Source organism: Hermetia illucens, chromosome 4 (genome assembly GCF_905115235.1).
Source record: "Hermetia illucens chromosome 4, iHerIll2.2.curated.20191125, whole genome shotgun sequence".
Classification (NCBI taxonomy): Eukaryota; Metazoa; Arthropoda; class Insecta; order Diptera; family Stratiomyidae; genus Hermetia; species Hermetia illucens.
The window spans coordinates 62,456-84,597 of record NC_051852.1 but is presented as its reverse complement, the minus strand read 5'-3'; the positions used below and the strand labels follow the sequence as shown (position 1 = coordinate 84,597).

Sequence of the window (22,142 nt, the reverse complement as noted above, 5' to 3'; positions counted from 1 at the left end):
GTTTTGTAGGAAATCTGGAAATGCCGAAACCGGAAACGGAAACGATTACCGTTGAGAGCTACCTTATGTCCTGCGTGACTTCGAAGAAATAGGGACGGATGAACATCACTTCTATAAAGCACAACGAACAGTTATTTTCTGTGGATGCAGTAGTAGCTCATGAAACTCTACTCTTGACAGGTTGATACGACTCACGCGAGATTTGTAAAAAAAAAACCGCTGGAAAAAGGTTCCAAAGGAACCCTCAATACAAGTAACTATTTTTCTAGCATCATTTCGAAAACAATTTGCTTAACCTAACTTCAATAATAAATATTTTCTAGTCATGGTCAATTAGATTATTCTCTAGGAAATGTTTGCGCTTCTACCTGAAAGTAGACATTCCAGAAGGCTCTTCGAACTTCACTCTTAACTCGCCAATTACTCTAAACCGTACCTGTAAAGTACATAATGAAAAGTATACGATATTTTAAAAATTCCAACTATTTAAAAGAAATACTTCTGCAATATAAAAAAATCAACAAAAAAATTGTTAAAAGACTTAATTGTACAAATACAAGCTGCTAGTTTCGATTTGCTAGTCAACCGAGCAATCAATCAATGTCAATGTGCCAATGTGTGAGAAGCAAGAATAAAAGCAAGCAATATCAGTCGGTTAGTATCCTGATTGCCGACTACACCAAATTCAACTGCGAATATTCCGACATGTAACAATGTATGCCAGTATATTGTAGTCCCCATCTAAAAGGGCCATTTTCATGTGCTATTTAAATTTATTGAATGCCTTCCAAATCGAAAACGCTATACAACAAATGTAATTGTCACCTGGAAGAGCAAAAGAACGAAAGAGGGGACCTTGATCAAATTGTGAAAAAGCTATCTCCTATTACTTCATGGTGATGATACTTATATTTTATTGTTTAGCCAACTTTCAACGAAAAATTAAACTTCAAATCTTGATTCGTTCAGTTCTCAACCAACAGTGTTATTAACAGCATTAACGCCATCACAATTATTATAACATGCATACTGTACGTACCTTTGTATAAATAAACGATTCATTAGGTCCATCTGTATCCCAGTCATAAATACAGCGCAGTTTGCTTTCACTTCAATAACCATTCCAATCATTGAATAACTTTCCTGCACCAAGCGACCCACTCCTTACGCTGGCTGTATTCATACAATAGTTCAGTAAATGGCTAAATGGCTTTTACATGTGAGCAATAGGTTCAGAAGGCATCTGCTAAACGCTTAATAAAACGTAATGGAACGCCAGGCAGGAATAATGATGGAGGGAAAAATTAACTATTAGAAATGGTGTGGTGCGTACAAGCATGGCGATCCAGAGCACTAGAAATGTAAAACATCCTTCGCAATATCCCTGTAGGTATCACAGAGCCATACTTTAATGGACGCAAAATATCCTAAACTAGTGGAATGTAATGACCGATAACAATAACCGACGGTCCAATTTTCCAACAATTTATTGGAATATGTGTGTCCATTGTTCTACGCAGAAGGCAAGTAGGGTTATGAATGCAAGTGAAAATTTTAGATGGTTGTAGAAAAGAGCACTTGAACTCAATTGCACAACAATCGGGAACAATATGTATGATTCTTGCAATTGAAATAATTTGTAACTACATTTTCATAAATTTAAATAAAGAACTATGGGCATATAATCCCCACGTTGGGATCAGATTTTTCTTCAACCTTTTCTCCGATTGTTAAAATTTAGATTCTATTCTTGACCATCTCAAGATTCTTGGTCAAATCACATTCCCTCATGTGGCTCCAATTCTCAATCTTGATGAGCATGTACTCCAGGGTCTCTAACATGTAATTGGTGTATAAAAGTTTTATACAGAGTCAGCTTGGCTTTGGTACTTAGACCTACCAGATTTTTTATAGCCTGGGTTTTTTCTGAAGAATATACTTCATCTTACTGACCCCATTATACTCTTAAGAGGGCTCGAACACGGTTGAGAAAAATGATAAAATGCTATTTACTCGGGAATGTGAACCTCACAAAGTTTGTAACCGAACCTATTTTCAATTGCTCCATAGTGCAGAAGGGTATTTGCAATAATGTTAAGCCCTTGCCCCGTGAGACTAAAATATTTTCTCCTAGTCCTCTATGGACTCTGCGTATATGAGAATCCTGTCTACCCTGCTGATTTTAAGGGTAATTTCCAATCCTCCTCAGAAAATGCCTGTAAGCCTGTAAAATTAAACGTAAGATTGTAAACTTAGTTAGCGTTAAGTAAAAATTGCTAATTCCATTCTTAAAAAAAATATTTTCTTCTACTAATACTTCACAATTTTTAAATTCAGCTAGAATACACTGGTATACAGACGAAGTGTGGAACATTTTAGCGAGTTAAAAAGGTATTTTTTTGAGTTGTCTTCCATAACAACCTGAAAATTATTGCTTTGAGAAAAATGCGTGTCCTTGCCCTTGCCGGGTAGCCAAAAACTAATTCCGTTGTCCTTTTCTTAACTCTCGGAAAGAAAAATGTCTCACCAATTTTGGGGCACACTGGACTACCGATTTGGAATTATACTTCCTTTGATTTTTGTTTTGTTTCCCCGTCACCTTTGGTTTTTCTCTCCTTATTTATTTTTTCTAAATTTAATGTATCGCGTCGTGTACTTTCCACACTGTGTATGCAAATCTAATCGCGTCGACTCTCCGATGCAAACTCGACTTTGTTTCATACTAATTTTATCTGGTTCATGGTGAACACATATGGTCCTAGATTAGCATACGCTGGCGACTTGCAGCCGGTCGCTAGTTAGGAGCGGAACCAGCTCAATCTGATATTGCGATGTATTCCTATACAGTAACTCCTTTTTACAGAATATGACATTACATTATTTAATTTAATGCACTGCAATTCGATTTTACGTAATGCAAATCTAATGCAATTCATTGCAACAATTAAATGTTTAATAAATTCAAATTCAAACTAAATTTACTTCATTCAACTTTAATTAATTAAAGAGTACTCCTAATATCACCAAATCGAGTAAAAATCACTTGGTTTTTCATGGAAACTATTTCCCATCCCATCCAATAATGACCATTCAACCGTTTCTAGAACATCATTGAATTGAATTTGACGCTAACTGGTGCATAGATATTTTGTGTGCAGAAGCCTACAATAGAATACTTGCCTGCTAAAATTATTCAATCCATTATTCATATTGACATTAATCAGTTTCACATATACAAACATTTGTCAATTTGGCTAACAGATTATGGAGTGGTTATAATGTGTCAAGGTAGTATCGAAACGCTTGCAATCATCCTACAGGTATACACAAATGATCTTCAAAAGGTATTGCTGCAATTTTCGCATGTTGAATGTACAAAGTAATATTACACAGATAGTTGTTAAGAAGACATCTAATACGCTTTTTACGCTCAAATAGAAAATATATTTATTTAAATTTATCTGCATACAATGCAAATTAAAGAACGAAGTCCACGAACTTGTCCACAAAATATGAATACGCTATTATCCCCAATCATACTCATTATGTGTCTACTACATATATATATGAATCATATGTATTCAAGTTTGAAGTTTTGGAAGTTTTTTGGTGAAAGGAATTTTCATTACATCTAATCAAGCAAAAAATAGATAACGATCTCCTTTTTGTTAAATGTGCCTAATAAACGAGATTACTTAACAAATTAATGAAATCATTAATCAGAGCAAGGCTACCTCATACTCTGTAGTGACGACTAAAGGACAACAATAAATCTACTTCCGTGCAGAAAGCTTCTTCCATCCGCAATCTCTAACATTCACGGACATTGTGCGTACCAGAAAGGCAAAAATACAAATTATAGACTTGCTGTACACATACCCCAATGTCAGCAACGGAATAGTCATCATTATATAATGATGCCTTAGCGAAAATTCTGACTTGTGAAAATTATATAGGAAACCTGTTAAATAGGCGAAAAAACTATCAATTAATCTAAGATGCATGGCAGATCAAACATAATTTTCAATCTTTTTCAAGGAACTAGAAGCTTAGGTAAGTCTCGATTGCGGACATGTTCAAGTTCTGTTTAACGGATTGCTAATTCTTTCAATGGCAGATTTAGAAAAGTAAACAGTACGTCTAGATGTCTACATCTGTATGTAGTCTTCTTGCATATGCTCGCAAATATATGAAAGACCTTAAGAAAAATAAATCAAATTAGAGTAAGAATCGAAAATCGAAATGCAATACCTAGACATCAAAAACGCCTTTAACAAAAGGCCCTCATGCCGCTTTCTCTCATTCTGAATTTTTTATTTTGGAATGATTAACTAGGTACTATTCTGTAAAGTCGTTCTCTCTTTCTTTAACTTCTTCGCTATAAAATAATTACCAAATTAACTAAATCAGCTGGAGAATTCTGCCATCCAAGTATTCAAAACTTTATAAAAATTACAAGGGTTGCGAACTTTGCAAATATGAATTTGTATGCATGACAGGCTCGCGAAAGGTGGCATACATCCTTTTCACAATCCTTTCATTTTCTTTCCTCAGTATTCTACTCCACAAACTGACTTCCACTCTTTCTTCTTATTTTCATATATCAGGCAGACAATTTTATGTGTACCTCTCTTCATACTGAATACAACTATACATATAATGAATGCAAAGCAACAAGAAGTAAAAATTCCTTTTCCTTTATGGGAATGAATTTTCTTATCGTCGGGGCATTAAAGTAAGAAGTTCCATTTGAAATAATTTTCATACATTCATGGTGAATACTAATAGATCACGAAGAGGAGGTTCACGCGGAGCCTAAAGTAATTTTAGTGGCAACGGAAAGTATCAATTCAAAACTTCATATTTTTTCTTTTCCGTTTGATTGCTTCCTCGATTTCAATGACGACAGGTAGGATTGTTTCAAATGTGGGCAATACTTGTGGAAGCGGAGAATAAATAAATTCTTCCATTGAAAACCGTTCGAAATATTCCCCCCATCGATCGGATTTGAAAAGTCGATTTCTTTCGCCGTCCGGAGTATCCAGTTTATCATGAAGATCTTTGTAATAGCAGCGAGCTTTTTCTTTGCCTCCTGGTTGGCATTTTTGTAAATTTGCCAATTGGCCGATGCTTTGTCGTCGGAAAACTTATAATAGAGGCGTTTCTTTTTACGGACCATCCTTTGGACGTCGTCATTCCAAAGCCAAGCATCTCGGTTGATGAACCCCTTGGCTTGGTGGCAAGGCTTGCATAGGCCGCTTTGTGGATCGTATTTTTAATTTGATTCCACGATTCTTCGACAGTTATAATGATTGGCAATCTTTTACACGAGAGCATTTCTTCTTTTTTTCTCACGAAATTACCACCATCACGGCGGGCCAGTTTCTCACGCTATTTTAACGGTGGCTTGGTTCGCAAGACAGCAATCAACGACCAATAGTTAGGTGCAATGCTCTCATAGGGAACGACCTTGCAGTCAGTGGCAGCGATAAAATGTCGGCATCTTATGAGAAAATACTCCCACTATAAAATGTAGAAGAATCGTTTGATGAACCATATATTTACAAGTACAAAAGTGTCCGCAAAATCGACTATACGCTCGCCGCCCTCATTGCACACTCCAATCCCTTTTCCCCATGGCACCTGTTGCCATTTACCTTTTTATCCACATGACCTTTAAGGTCGCCAGCAGTATAGAGACAACATTGACCTGGAATAGTCTCATCTTGATGTTAATATTATGATGGTTGCATTTCCCCTTTCGTGCAAAATAACGAAGATAGATTTAGCATTGTTGGTGCATTGTCATTTGCACACTTCAATGCACCTGAAATGGTTGGCATCTACCCAGCGATGCTAAAGGAGGGTATATAGCACTTAGAGCAACTTCTAAAAAATAACGCGGAGGTTGCTGTGCACCGAAGTGGGTGTTGATCACTACCTAACAACGGAAGCGACGCAAGGCTGCCCTCAAGGAGGCGTACTATCGCCACTTCTGTAGAGTATGTTCATCGACTCACTACTATGCGAACTGCAAAATCTGCCAACACACGCTCAAGCTTATACGGATGATGTGGCTATGCTAGCTGTTGGTCGAGATTTCGGAACGGTGTGTGGAAATACACAACGCGCCGTTCATTTGATTCGCAGCTGGTACCTCAGGCATGGACTTTCAGTAAATCCAAATAAAACTACAACAAGTCGGAATACCGGAAGCTCGCGCTTCGGGTATAAAGGTTTTGTGTTCATCTTATGTAAGAAATTTCAACGCACATTTTTCTATCCGTATATAGCTACAAATCCAACATAATCCTTCATATTTTTCTAAACGACGAGACATACGTACATATTACAGCCATAGATACTACGCTCACCCTAAACAAACAAACTGCCTATTTCCGAATACTGTACACATATATGCACGTATATAAATTGATCGTACCCATATTTCCGATTTACTTCTTATATCTATCTGAATAGGCACTACCCACAAAGTTCATTAGCACGCATATACTATATACCTACATACACAATTGATATTCATATACAAATGACTAAAAAACTAAAACAAAATAATTCTTCGGGACCCCATTCATAAGAACTCATTTGGTTGTGGTATTGACGAATTGATATGTGATGATGACGTCATGCAATCATGCATGAAGAGTGCACGAAATTCACAAAAAATGGTAAAGTATTACCCCCTATAACTTTGTCAATAATAGTTCGATTTTCTTCAAACTTGACTAGCTTGTGCGTTATGTTCTTCACTATACGCATGCCAAATTTTGTACTTCTGGGATAAATATAAGGGGGGTTGCCGGGTAAATTTCTAAAATGTGGAAATATACTATTATTAACTTTATTTGTGCAGATATCGGAACCGGATATATTTTGAGGCCTAGATTTCGTAGAGATGCACTACTGTGATTTTTTTCAGATTTTTAGGTTGGATAGGTTCTGAGAACGAGACCTGTTACACTTTTTGGGGGTCATATTTTGAGCCCTCACTCCCCTATGTTTCACCCAATATCAAATATGGAACCAGTTTCGAAAAGTACTAATTGAGACCTTTCATTTGATATCCCACATAGCAACATTCTATGAAAAAAAAAAATTGCACCCTCAATTCACATGTATAGGGAGCCCCCCCTTAAACGTAACAAAAGATGGCGCCACTTACTGCATGTAAAGGGAACACCAGATTACATATTCTCACCAATTTTCGTGATAATCGGTCCAGCCGTTTCCGAATAAATCGGGTGTGACAGACAGACAGAAAAACAAACGGACAGACGGACAGACAGACACCGTCTCGATTCTAATAAGGTTTTGTTTCACACAAAACCTTAAAAATTAGGAAACTGAATCGTCTTTCCCTTCCAGATTTTGAGGGGTACAACCCTTCAACTCTTCGAAGAAGTCAAATATCTAGGAGTTGGAAACAATGGACATGGGGAGCACAGAGCATTGGAAGAGTTATTGGGAGGACTGAATCCAGTTTTCGCAATGCCTTATGATTCTCGGATCCTTATACATCTGTTTAGTAGAAGATATGAAGTTATCTTGAAACGGATATAAAACTGGGAGGAACCAGAAGAATGCGTGTCAGGATATACAGACATCGAGGGCTCAAAAACAGAACTGGGTTCTGGAGCAGGAGTGTACCTCTCGAATAAAAACGAGAAGTGGACATTTCCATTGGGGAAAATATGCAACGGTCTTTCAGGCTGAACTGAAATGTATGCGATCCTGTAGCGATAGTCAAGTTGCATTGAGGGCGTTGAGCAGTCCTTTGACCACTTCAAAAATCGTTCAAGAATATAGAAATCAATTGAACTTTGTTTCTAGATTCAATACGATGAAACTAATTTGGGTACCCGGTCAATGTGGTGTAGAGGGAAATAAAATCTCGGATGCTTTAGCAAAGAGGGTTCAATTTCCCCCATTCCCGGACCAGCAATGGAGGTGTCAGTAGTATTGACTAATGCTATTATCAAAAACTGGGAACAAGCTTCCCATAATGAGAAGTGGCTGACCCTTAATCCTGCTAAACAAGGAGTTTGAGGAAATCATGAATGCAGGTAGGGAAAGTTTTACTATCAACTAAACTTTTTGCCATACCCAGATCAATTTGATCAAGGTCCTTTCTAATTAATTGAGCAAGCAAGTATCATTATCTATTGCACTTCTCAAACAAGGCAGAACATAATACTCCAGCGATCACGAGAATAGTGTAACAGATTTTATTAAGGACAGCAAATGCTTTTGAGAATTTAACTGATTTGTCTAATGCTGCAGGTGAAGCTCAGAATGTCCAGCCAGTTTAATGGAATTCTTGAATAAACATACATTTCAGGTAGCATCGAAATCATAATTAAATAGCATGTACCCATTCCAAAAGCCCTCATATTTTTTTCTTTATACGCCAGTTGGGATGCATAACCAAAAATTCCCATTTCCAACCGAAATTAAAACTTCATAAGAAAGAACACCTCCGAAATTTGCACATTGTTGGTCCATAAATATCAACTACAGCAGTAGTTTAGAAGAAAATCCCGATAAGCAGAAATACTATGATCAAATAATCGAACATCAGAAAGCATGCACCTGAACAAGAAAATGTCTGCCAAAAGACTTGAGCCAGGAAACTTGTTAGGCAGAAGCGTTTCCTTTACCCGGCTTTTGAAGCGCTTCTGGAATGTTTCTTTATTGCAGCGAGTGGCAAGCATTTCGTCGTTTTCGCGCTTAGTTCACAGTCGCAAACAAAATTGCATACATATTATATTTTGCAAATTTGAGCTTAGGAACAATTTGTTTTTTCTGTGCAATTTTCTGATGAAGTTCCAAGAAAACCTAATCCACCTCCTGATAATCCGAAGTTATAGCAGAGTTGTCAACCCGCTTACTCCTGAGCCATCTTAACATCCAGTTCAGGAAGGCCGACAGATAGTCCCAATCCAGCCCCAGGCGGTTCAGGCATGTCTGGCAAAAAAAGCATATGTATAAAGCAAAGTTTCATTGCAAAGTAGATTTATTTAGCCAGAATTTGAACAACATAAGTGAAATGAATTGCTGGAGTGGAAGCATGCACAATCGATGTAGAAGCTAACCACTTCTCGCCGCTTTCCGCTCGTAGTATCTTCGAAGTGCTGCATCAAAAACATCACCAACCGTTCGCTTTTTCCATATATCTTTCTTCTCTTTCTTTACCGGCTTCAATGCAACTTTCTCCTTCTCTTCATCGTTGCTTGAAATTTCTCCGCATTCTTCTTTGATTGCCCCATTTGATAGTTCTTTTATTGTTTCTATTTCCTCAACGTCCCGGTTAGAAATAGCAGAAGCAACCGCGTTCTTTGAAGAAGGAAGTGTTTCCGTGGGTTGCTCTTTCGATGGACCACACTCATCATCCGTCGAAGACTCGTCAATGCTGAAATCTGAATCGGCGTCTATATTCGATTGAATATGCGCCTTTTTAGAAATTGAATCTTTAATAATCGCTTCTCCATTATCTTCATTATCATCTGAGGAATGGCGTTTGCGGTATGTTCTAGGTTTGATGGAGGACTTTTCTTTTTCAACGCACCCTGGAGTACTTCCCGAAGGATCCTTAATTTCTTCCACGTCTTCTATTCCTTCCTTGATTTTCAACTTTTGCTCATACAAATGTCGGTAAAATCCACCCAGATCCTGTTGTTTGGTTACATCCCCGATCGCTTCTAGATAATCTTCACGCTGTTCCCGTTCCTCTGCTTTTCTAAGTTCTTCCAGCTTCTTTCGATAGGCACCCGTTACGAAAGATTCCTTGTCCGCAAATTGTTCACCCTCTTTCTCCCTTTCTTTTTGCACCATACGTTCAAGTCTACGTTCGTTCTCCAGTTTTCTCCGCTCCGCGCACTCAAGCAGACGGTTTATATACTTTGGTTTGCGAGTCTCCTTATTCTTCGATTTTTCTTCTGTTCTTTTCAATTCGATGTCGTCATACAGCTCGTCATATTGAAAAATAGTGGGATCTTCCTCAAGTGCTTTCTCCTGAAGACGTCGAGCCTGCGAATTCCGTTTTTGCTTTGTAATACTGTAATTGTATGCATACTAAGAATGTACCTGGCGTTTCTCGTTCGCACCGGGACTTGTAGGAACTGGTTTCGCTGGTCCTTCTTCGGAGTCGTCATCGCTTCCAAACACTGACTTTTTCGTGAAATCTGCTTTTGGTGGCTCAGCACCTTTCTTACGACCAGACAGAATTAATCCATATCTACAAAAAAAAATTTGTCTCTGTGAAAGTTCGGTTATTTGCGATAAAACCTGGCAACCAACTTCTTCGACATCCTGGAAATGTTGTTGACAGCCGACAACCCTTAGTTAATTGTAAACAATAAACTGTCATCTACCCCAAAAAGATGAAATTTTGCTACTTTAACGATTACGACGCCATCTATCCCCAGATTTTTCATAAGAGTCAATTAGGTTGCAGTATAAGATGCGAACAGTAATCGATTGTCTGAAAAAATCTCCAGAACACTATTTGGTGAGCCAATAAAAAAGTAGATATATACATACATATATCTATAACTACAATACAGAAGCCATTGTTTCCATTTTCTTGTCGAAAAGTGATGACTGTGCTATGATTTCAGGAATAGAAATATCTTCACCTAAAGTGCGAATAAAAGATAAAGAATATGGTAAGTGTACACTTTATTTTAACTTCAGATATATAATAATATTTGTTTTAATGTACCTCTGCTGAAAATACATCGTATGTATTTCTAAAGTCTGCAAGGTTGGCTTCAAGGGGTTTCTAAACATAGGCATTTGAGCTTCAAAAACCATACAATCGCAGTAAATTTATGACTGCGTTTTCTCCCATTTAATATGTTATATTCCTAAATTTTCTATAATTAGGCCCATCATTTTTACATGTCATTTGTAGATTCAGGCAATTTTTATTAACTTTGCATATGATGGCAGCTTCTGGCCTTTCTGATTAGGTCAAATAAAAAATACGAGCGTCATTTTATTCGTGAAACTCTACAGGAAATTAAAATAAAGTTGCGATTCCAAAAAATCCATCCAAAAAATATTGTAGGCTTTAGAAAAAAATGTGATTTTTCGCACTTTTATGGAGCCTACATAGCTGAGTAAAAAAAATTTATGAAGCAATCTTAATTATTTTACTTCAACTTATAGTTATATATATACTACAGATGCCGTATAATTTCGCCAGCATCAATCAAGTAATTTTTGAGATATCAGCGCAGCAGTTTGAAAAAATTGTGTTTTGAGAAAAACACATTTGAAACTTGCTAGATATAACGCGCACTCCATACATTTCCTCCAATTTACGGCTTTAACTTTTAAACCTCTTCGAACCTCGAAAAATCTACGTTTTCCATGCATGTTTTAGACGTGATATATGGAAATACGAGAAATTCGTTGCACAGTAGACGACCCCTTTAATGGCTCAACTGGTAGCAAGCGGTGCAAGTCTTACTTAGGTATAAAAGAATATTTTTCAAGTACAGATTTATCATTTGCATACTACTACTTCGTCTGTATATTGGTACATCGATTCCATTCGCAATAAAAACAGGGCAATGGATACGAATCATCATCAAAATGCTCAAATTGTTGCACTTATTGTATCTGGTGACAATCAAAGTGAAGGTTCCCGAAATCTGAATTTCGGCGTGTATACCAAAATATCAACAGAGGAAGGCTACTCAAGGTGACGTGGGCCTGGGCGAAAAAGCTCTCCATCTCAACGAGACACCACTTCATTGAGAAATCTGTATCTAAATGCAGCTCAACTGGTACAACATTTACAAGAATTTCGGAGGGTCAATATCAGTAGGTGGACAGTAAGATGTCTATTTGAAGGCAGGCTGACAACCCATAGGTCTACAAAGCAACCCTAACTTTACAGAAGTCTACCGTAAGGTGTCTTGAAGTGATTCGTTTTTGGGCTTCCGAAATAGTACCACAATCAATTGAAAAAAACGTGTTTTCTCAGTTTAATGTATCAATTTATAGACAAAAACATGATACCTCCCCGCAATATCTAATGCTATACATAGTCAGATAGCCACTTAGCATTTTAGAAGATAGCTTATTTCGTCAAGAAAACTCACTTTCCCAAGCAATCCTAACTCAATCATTACTAAGGGAACAGTTCTGTCTCTTACATTAGTACGGAATTTGAAGTGATCCTACAATTTCAACACTAATACTGTATTCTCTCTTGGAGCCAATGCAAAAATTATGTAAATGGAGCGAATTTCACCTACTACCTTCATGATGGACGAGTATGTCGATTAAATCCGTTTGGAAGTTAAACATTTGCTTGCCTTGTATACTGCTTTATTACTTTCTGTTATTTTACACTTTATGCGATGGTTTGTATTTTCCTATATTTGGTATACTAACAAGTAGGAATTATTTTCTTGGATATTTTCACATATTATATGTGACAAAGTATTTGTAACTAGATGTATGGCCTTAAACACGATTTGGATTCCTTGTTGCTACATCACCTGGTATTCTAGTGTATCCAAAATAAAAATGTTCTTATTTACATGAAACCTACGCTATCATGTGGTTTTGTAACAATTTATTCATACAATTATTACTCGCTGCTGAAGAACAACACATGTTGATCAAATTCATGAACAGAATGTCAATGGAGCAAAAGTATATATAGAATAAAATGTTGATAATTCGTAATTTGGATTATTCTGAATTGAATATTACCTGCATACTTGCTAATTAAGAACGTGTAATATAATATTGTGCGCATAGATACCGCTACTTGCAACAAACTTAAAGTTTACTTCTCAGCATTGAAGTTGTCGCTTGCACATATTATCGACAGGAAAAAAAGTTGATCTGGAGTAACTCGGTCTTGTTTCTTAAAAATCGTATTGGTTGGTATACTTGCCATAGGGCCAATCTATATTATTAAGTGAATCGTCCTTAAATGTTACAGTTTGAAGTTATCTTTACTTAATAATGTGAGTAAAATTAACAGATTAATTTCACATGTAAAGATATATTGATTATTGCACTAAAAATCGTTTGTGATTACCCTACATAGAAAAATTATCACTTGTGGCCTCTAACATTCTAAATTCTCACATGGTTTCTTTCGGATAATACAGCTTTTACCACTATCGTAATAATTTAACATTTTTTGAGTCTTATACTACGTCCTAGTCGACTACTGAAAACTATAAAACAGAATCCTCTTAGAGTGCTTTGAAAGCGTTTCGCATTTATTGGTAGTTATGGCTATTATAATAACGTATTTTAATGGAAGTATTGTCTATTATTACAGTTTTTGCAGAGTTTGTATAAAATCTGGGATAGATGAAATTCCGGAAATCATACATTTCATTAATGCCTTCCGGTCCTGATTCTCCATTTACAGTTTTCACTCAAGAAATGATACTAATATAGACTTTTGGCTTTAAAACTTAAAAGAAATTTTGCCTAAACAAAACCGTTTAGCAGAAAATATTTCAAAATATTTCAGGCGGCATCTAAATTACTGTTGGTGATAAGAATACATTTTACTTAAATGAAAATGTTCATTAGAGATATAAACCAATCCAAACTTTATAAAAGGGAGAAGAATACATTATGGTTAACAAATAATGCAATGATCAGAGTCTACGAGTGGAAGAATTTTAATGATCGTTAGCTATTAACTTACTTTAAACATTGTTTATCATTTTCCTGTGTATTAAGTTTGCTTTAAAAGAATATGATATATCGGAACATCACAGCTATATACTATAGAACTCCCTTCACTAACCTAGTATATGTAAGAAATAAATGACAACCTAAAGATGAAATTCAGTAAGGAGAAGTTTTCCACACTTTCGCATCATGTAATCCGATAAAGGTTCGAGTTCCTAATGGTTGTATCTATTAGTTTGTGAATACTGCTATACTTTATCTTGCAACGTAAGGTTTCAAATTTCTAAAGTAGCTGGGCTATAACAGGATCTAAGAGACACATATGTTCTGCACCTCGCACTGGAAGCCTATTCAAGCAGAAATGTCGAATCATTTCAGGTATCGATTCAAAGGGTCTACTGAATTGACCCAATATATATAATCCAGTTTCATTGCGCTGTATCCGCATATGCATGAAACCTTTCGCGCTCCTTCAATAAGAAATAAGAAATATGTATTTACTTATTCTTTCCAATGCATTAAAGATATACTTACTTCAAGGACAATGAATAATCCTGCTTCGTTGACTCACAGTTCCTAACCAAAAAGCTACCTTCGCCCAATGGCCTGAGAGTATTTTCAGCTTCAACACGAGTAATTGCTCCATGATACCAGCTAAAGTATTTAGTTTATTGGTTTCTTTCAATTGATTTTTCGTGCAAAAATATAAAAATTACCCTTGTCTCTCTAATGGAACTGTGACATCAATCAAATCAACAACCGCAGAAAATACAGAACTTCCTATATTAAGGTTCAACCCTCTTGTTCCAGCACCTTTGAGATCCAAGCTTCCAAATTTATTTACCGGTTTAGTTTCGTTCAAATTTAACGTCAAATTTTGGCGGAAGATCACTGTATCTAAAATAAGTTGAGAACACAATATTTAAGAAAACCAACATCATGGCCATGGCAATACCAGAAATTTAGGATAATAATATTAATATTTTTTGAAAGGGTTTTAAGCATCCATTAACAGATTGCATAAAAGTTTATTTTGTCGAAATATTTGTAACTACGGTGCAATTGATTCACATTGGACATCCTAGTCACAAGCATGCGTCAGATCAGATCAGGATACCATCAAAAATCGCTAACCTATACTAGGCTTACATATAAGCGACTGAATGGAAATTTTGTCTCCCATGTAAATTTACCTAAGCCAAGATGTTTCTGATCATCCCGCACAGAGTGGCTTGAAGATGCTTGAGAAATTCCACTTGATTCTGTACTGTGGGCAATCAAATTTGTCACTTGTGGTTGATTCATTCGTAATCTTCTTCTAAGCTTTGGCATATCAAATGGAAGGTCTCCTAAATCAACAGACGTCGCACTGCCCGACGTGCAATTATCCTAAAATAAATTCATTTCTAAATTTCCCTTAATTTTCAGTTAAATTATAGAAAGTACCTGCTGCAAAAAAAATTTCCGACGACGTAGCTTTGGCATGTCGAAAGGAAGATCGTGCAAGTCTTGAGGTAATCCGCTGCTAGTCTGTGAATTCATAACCATTTTCTCCACAGGAATGTTCAATATTGGCGTTGTAAATTTATGTAAAGCACTTTGGGTAGACTTGCCATCTTCTCGGGAGTGTAATGATATTCCACTGTCTGAACCAATTATCTCCTCCGTCAAGTGCATTAGAGTTTTATTTGGAAAAGTTTTTCGTTTTTGCTGCTTAAAATTATTATCAATTGTTGGTTTATCTTCATCTGGACGGCTTGGATCTCCGGAATTTATATCATCATTGGAAGGAAGGGGTTTCTGTGAACTATTATGCCTGCTTTGATTTACTTCAGATGTTTCGGAAGCCGGTTCCTGTGACGATTTATCTGATATTGGACTCAAAATATGAAGCTTCGAATGAAGCACAACCGGTGCACGAAGCGGCAAGGAGACATTATGACCCGAATCTGAACTATGGGAACTGAGTGATGTTGATTGCCTCGACTCTGAACTCGTTGTACTGCGATTGCCTTCACTTGTGCTCGATTTAATTGATTCCATACTTCCCCCGCTACTCGAAGTAGCCATACTCTCCGTCGAAGAGTAGTTCCTGCCACGTCGGTGGCGACTATGATGAGACTTCCTGAGTTCTAGCACCCGTCCCGATTCCAGAACTACTGAACGCGGACGATTATGACTACTTCGGGTTGGCGGATCATGCGATGCACCTATGATGCTGCCATCACTTCCTATTGGTGTGTCATGTTTATGTCGAATTGGCTCAATTGGAAGACGTAAGTCTTTAAATCGCAAATGGGAGGGATTTGATGCAGGAAGATTTGGCGCACTTCTTATACTATTCATGAAGAACCGATCTCTATCATGTTTCCCGGGAAATTTAACTGGTAAAGGAGCGGTGGATGGTGGAGATGGTGTGTACATATGAACCGGAGTTTGTGAAGATGTGGGTGCATTAGCATTATTCATGTTGTCAATACTGTCGTCGATTTGAACTCTTTCTAAATTCTGCGATAGGCTTGTTAAAGTGCTGATATTTTCCTGCGCCACTTGACTTTTACTAGTTTTCATACGTTTCATTTCTAATCGTGTCTTATTTGATTTTGATCTATCAAGATTGCTTGATTTTTCAGCCCCATTCCCATTATCTGCTTGTAGCATAACAGAATGATTTGTCAAACGATCGACATCGTCAAGATCATCATCTGAACGTGCAATTTTACAATCGAATGCAGTCTCGTATATTTGGCGTATTCTCCCACCCGACATTTCGTCTTCCGGAAGATCTGTATTTGTGGACTTGCCACTCCCTATATTCACTGCACAGTCAGCACATTCATGCACTCCTTTCTGATGTACATAGAATATACTACGTGGTCTGAAAAATTCATCGACATCATCTCCGATGGCTGGTGCAGTACATGCACAAACAGCTGGCCCTAAAAGTCTATGAGGTGGCATCGAAGGATCTATTTGCGAATTTATACTATTATCAACTGTAGATGTTGCACTTTGATTCTGTTCCGATTTTTCTACTGAGATAGGGCACGTTTCCCTAACTAATGCCAGCGCTTTTGCATGCCATTCACGTCGTTTTTGACATTCGCTGCAGTCAGAGTCTTCTGAAGTTGTAGTTGATGGCGAATTACATCGAATTATGCGCACACCATCTTCCGTAATTGAGTATCTTTTAGGTGTTGGAACTTCACGCTCTATTTCCGGCACATCCAAACTAATACTTTTCTTATATGCTCCAAGATTCAAGTTACTTGATGTTGATTGTGGAGGTTCAGAAGCGGTTGACTGCCTCGGACCAAAGCTATCTATTTTGTTCTCTGTAAAGCAAAATATATATTGGAAAACTACTAAAAATATTTCAAACAAACCTTCTTTGGCCTTTAAAAGATCCGAGTAATAATACGGCGATGGATTACGTTTAGATATATCTGATACTGGCACTCTTTTTGGGCTTTTATGTGGATGTAGCGGTCGTACCAAATCCTCTGAAATGCTATCTGGTGAGTTAAGTTCAGGAATTTTCATAGATAAATTGTCATCCTCTGCCGACGATTTGGGTATAGATGAATCTAGATGAAAATGAAACATTAACATATATACTTATTATTGCGCAAAGCAAATAACTACGACAAAGAAGACATGTGAATCTAATTAGATTCATGTACTGAACATCATAAGAAATGCTTATGCATTCGGTAGTTCAATCGCTAGGGAATTAAGTTAATCTTATATTCCTCTACTCATGAATGTACATTTCATATACCTGAACTATAGTTGCTTCGCTTATCCTGTCTACTTTTCCGATGAACGTGTCTGAATAGTTTTCGTGAATCTTTGGGGTCTGAATATCCTTCAATAATTTTAATAGGCTGGGGAGGATGTGTTATAATAGTTGGCGGATCTAAAAATGACACCTAAAGCAAAAGAAAGCCAGTTAAAGATTAGAAACAAAACATATTTATCGGAAAGAATTGGTCCTTAAAAGTCAATCCTCAACTTTTCTTATCAAACTCGTGAGGTATACCTTTCGTGAAGACATTAAGATTTTGAGAAAACCAAAATTAACAATTCAAAAATCGAGAAATGGGCGCTTCAAGAATGAAAATGTTTGTAGTTTCCTTATGTAACAACTTTAAGCATACAACGTTTTGATATAAACATAGCCAGAAATGCATGTCTGTACTATTTTTAAATACAATCATTTACAAAACTTCAAAAATGGATAACATTTATAAACCTGAAAAGTGGTAGTGACATGACTTCTTTCCAATAATGTTGACCCATGTTGTACCATTTACTTACATGATCCGAAAGAGGACTTGGAGCAGCCCAGTTATCAGGAAGATTGTCTGCCAAACATGGATCAAAGCTGGACGGTCGTTTCTTCACGAAATCGATAGGCAGGCTGTAGTCATCACAGACGGATATCTAAAAAGCAGAATTGAGAAAGTGTAGATTATCCGCTTCTTAATAGTGAATTCACTGATATAGAAAGTAAATATTTATATATATATATATATATTAATATGTATAGGTGTGTACATATTTATTCCAATCTAAATTTGACTGATGAATACTCGAAATTATTGGGTTGAATCGCAAGTTTTCTTTTTGATTTTGTTCGATTTTTTAAAAAGATTTTTGAAACTTTCGTGCCAGGTAACCAAGCGGTTTTATCAGGTTAACGCTTTAACTATAAACAGCATACAGCAATTCCGGAGGTTTATTACCCCATGAGATATGTTTGTGAAAACATTGCAATAACGTAGTGGGCTTGAGCGACCATCTGAAAGGGTTGAAGTCGACCAAGAGGACAGAGCTGTGTCAAGAACCAAAAAAGATGGCGAAACTCGCCATGAAGATCCACTTACAAATCCTGTAGTTTCACTGAAGCGTCCCTCGACACGCACTTGCACGTGGGAGACCCGCGTGTCGCGATCAAGAAGGAACGTTCATGACAGATCATATCCTTACTCGATGCTTCCCCTACCTCAAATATTCAGGAGGCCCGAGCTTTGGGGTTCACATCCTTCCTTGCCATAATCAATTCACAAAAATGGAGGAAGCCCCTATTTTGTGTGAGTTCTATGGTGGTAGTTAGTTAGGGAACAGAAGCGAAAGAGGAAGTTCCCGAATTAAAAATTTGGTGCATAAACCATACTAAACGTATCAGCAAAATAAAACTTCGAACACCCGCTACTCGAAATTTTCGAATACAAAATCAATCCATTTTAACATCAAAATTTATGTGAAACCTGCACACAATGCATAGTCAAAAGGAAAAGTACCCCCTGAATTGTTCCCCGTCGCAGGGTATAGGGTAACCTGAGCCAAACAAACAGAAAACACGAGAGTTAAGTTTTCCTTATTTCAAATCCGAGAACAAAGTGAGAATGAAACATTAAAGAAGGGATGGCACAGCTTAGGCGACTGCCTCCGAATTCCATAAAAAATTCATCTCTCCGGTCGCTTTATTCCGGCGGAAAAGAAAGGATGTGAGATTGCTGCTTCAGAAGTTCGGTTGGCAATACCTTCCAACAGGAAGGAAGGAAAGCACTTACAAGACGATACCGAACGCAAGAAACAACAAACTCTTAACATTTGCTAAGAAAGGGAAAGATAAGAAACTCTACTCTAAAAGATGGGATGGGAAAATGAGGTGGTAAAAAGCACATGTCCTAAAACATAGTAATGAAGTGAAATTGAGAAAGTTTTTCGCTCACTGAAGTATCACAGATTAAGAAATACTGTTACTAACTTTCTTTAAACATATATTGGAGCAGTATGTATTTCGAGTTTTTTCTTATTTTTCAAGAACTGTGTGAGACCGGCAAACAGGGGGTTTTTTAAAATTTTTTAAGTGTTCTAAATTGAGCACGACCAAGGAGACATGTACACTATCCGGACGGCTTAATGGTTAGAGCACTAGGCTGCCGGAATAGAAGCTTGCTGTTAAAATCCCACTGGTGACAGAAAGATTTATATTGTGATCGTCGACTCAACTGTGACTGAGTAAGTAGAGTCATATTAGGGTAATAATCACGGGCGGGTGCAATGCTGACCACATTGAATGAAGTGTTTCAAAAAGCTTCACTTTCGACGAAAAATTATGCACCCAATGTCTTCATGCATGTCCTATTCATTGAACATTGGGCCAAGTTGAAAAAGCAGCATATTAACGATATTAACGATAAACAGTTAATATGCAAATTGCATTTTGTAATTTAGTTTTAAATAGGGCACTTGTCATACCCTTCGTTAATCTAGGATGAATGATTTTATTATCATCCTATGAACCACCCCATAAAGTTACACATTGTGACATATACACTTCAGATAATATAATAATTACAAGTATAAAAGGCTTATGGATCTGTACTTACATACCAGAAAAAACAAATTTGATCGTGAAAGCTTGCAACAGCTTTCGCAGAACCAGTCACAATTTCGTAGTTTTGTTATGGCGTAATATAGTTTCTTGCACATTTCAACACACTCCGAGTGAAATATTAACCCGCAAGGACCAGAGCAAGTAACAACATCTACATTTTTTCCCAAATCCCTTCGACATTTTGCGCAAACCAATGACGAATACATGATCATTATAAGAAAAAACTCGCACTTCAGGCGCCTCTCACATTTCATTTACGACTGGAATCAATTGCGGTTGCCAGTTGTATTTATCCCTTCCTAGTGCTTCAACAGCATTTTCCCAGGCAATATTATGACCAAGAATTCAAAAGAAAAATATAGTCAGGATTATGCATTTTTCTTCTGCCCCCAAGCGTTACAATCTTGTAACATTCAACCAGCTTTATTCTTATTTACAGTGCTAGGCGTGCTTCATTCATTTTTCTGCCGTTTTTCCCTCATAAGATACATTAATAAGTAATAACTGCTCTAGATAAATTTACTTCTACTTTCTCAAACCCAAATCTCACCCCATTTTCGTTTCGGATGAAAGTCTTATGTACAATGATAAGAATGTACCATTTTCAAAGTACAGGTGCTCCATTTCTAATATCGTCAAGGTAGAGTGATTGAATATATACGAGTAGATTCCTTGTTATGTGACCCACTTATTATTATAGGATCAAGAAAACTCAGATGCAAACTCTATAAATTCATATGTATATATATATATCATTGTATCTAAAATTAATGAAAAATGATGAGGCACATCATCTTTTTCTCACATAACATTTCATTGTGGTAATATGGTTCAACGAACTCTTATTATTACATTTATTAAGATTTGTTGGAAAACTAAAAAATATCTAGGTAATGTTATTTCTGCTGACAGTACTACCGACCTTGATTTGGTCCAAAAGACTCACGCCTTCTACCACTAGACTTTCCAGAGTACAAAAAAAACAACTGTGCAAGTGGGAGAGGAGTATTTCACAGAGCACCATAATAATTATAGTGCTGTAATGAAGAAAAAAACAAGTTGGAGAAAGGAACCGTTCTGGTACCCCGATACCCTTGCTGAGAAGCGTGCGCACGTTTCAGAAACCAGTCAACCGTTTTCGATAGTCAATAATCGCAGCCAGAAGTGAATTCCGATCCGGGGCATTATTAACATTTCAGTAGCAATGCAGTTTCCTAATTTGCAGGTTGTTCTTTCTAACGAACAATCGAGTGAATCCAATCAACTTGCTGTGCTCAATTCACCGCCATATTAGATTTTGATTTTGTAACCGAATCGAAAATTTAACGTAATTGTGATTACCCTGAGATAAGTTTGTGAAATATGTTTCATTTAAATACATATTCGAAAATCCATATATATCTGCATCCGTACATCCATATCTTTTTGGGGACTTAATGGAGTTTGAGGTTGGAAGCTGAGCAGATACATGTATAATATTTAAACGAAATATATTTGACAAACTGATTTCAATGTAATCACAATTACTTTAAGCATTCAATTCGATTTACAAATTCAAAATCTAATATGGCAGTGAAATATTTGGTTAGTTCCTTGCAGGTCTTCGCTCGTTGCCGGTAGCTCGAGATGGAACTGAGGAAGAATCGGCTTCATAAAGTACTTCCTCCACCAATATTGACTTCAATTAAAGCAAAGTAACTAGCAAATTTGCTATTTCGACATTGATTGCACCATCACTAAACTTAGTACACGAAAATATCGAATACAACAGCATAACATCATTTGTATCATATTTTCTATTTTGTGTAAAGTTAAACCTTTATTGAAAACCAGTGCTTTTCTTATCTCCACTCTGCAAGGTTTCTGAAAAAATGTCTACTGCGGTGATTTTTGTAAGAAATATTTATACCTTTACGGTTTGCATTTATACCTAACAGTAATATTATTTGTGTATCAATTCATACCAAAAATTCATCTTTTTAAATAAAAAGAGCAATTTATAATAAAATTATCTGAATATTAATATAACTTTCAT

At 36.7% G+C, this 22,142-nt stretch overlaps 2 protein-coding genes across 2 annotated transcripts in view; both read right to left on the bottom strand.

The window, feature by feature from the left end:
- Nucleotides 1-9,004: 9,004 nt before the first annotated feature.
- Nucleotides 9,005-10,389, bottom strand: LOC119656216 (nuclear speckle splicing regulatory protein 1). Its single transcript, XM_038062615.1, has 3 exons — nt 10,318-10,389; nt 10,105-10,255; nt 9,005-10,047 (listed from the first exon to the last, which is right to left on the bottom strand). Exons 1-3 carry the CDS (start codon nt 10,326-10,328, stop codon nt 9,109-9,111), a joined length of 1,101 nt encoding a protein of 366 aa, XP_037918543.1. The 5' UTR covers nt 10,329-10,389; the 3' UTR covers nt 9,005-9,108.
- A 1,954-nt stretch (nt 10,390-12,343) lies between these two features.
- Nucleotides 12,344-22,142, bottom strand: part of LOC119656212 — a 36,583-nt gene continuing 26,784 nt past the window's right edge. The window contains exons 4-11 of the mRNA XM_038062604.1: nt 18,019-18,144; nt 17,480-17,630; nt 17,085-17,285; nt 15,145-17,033; nt 14,892-15,087; nt 14,415-14,595; nt 14,233-14,352; nt 12,344-14,168 (exon numbers count right to left, since the gene is read on the bottom strand). Coding sequence (XP_037918532.1) covers nt 13,982-14,168; nt 14,233-14,352; nt 14,415-14,595; nt 14,892-15,087; nt 15,145-17,033; nt 17,085-17,285; nt 17,480-17,630; nt 18,019-18,144 — 3,051 coding nt within the window. The 3' untranslated portion in view covers nt 12,344-13,981. The remainder of the gene's footprint in view (nt 14,169-14,232; nt 14,353-14,414; nt 14,596-14,891; nt 15,088-15,144; nt 17,034-17,084; nt 17,286-17,479; nt 17,631-18,018; nt 18,145-22,142) is intronic.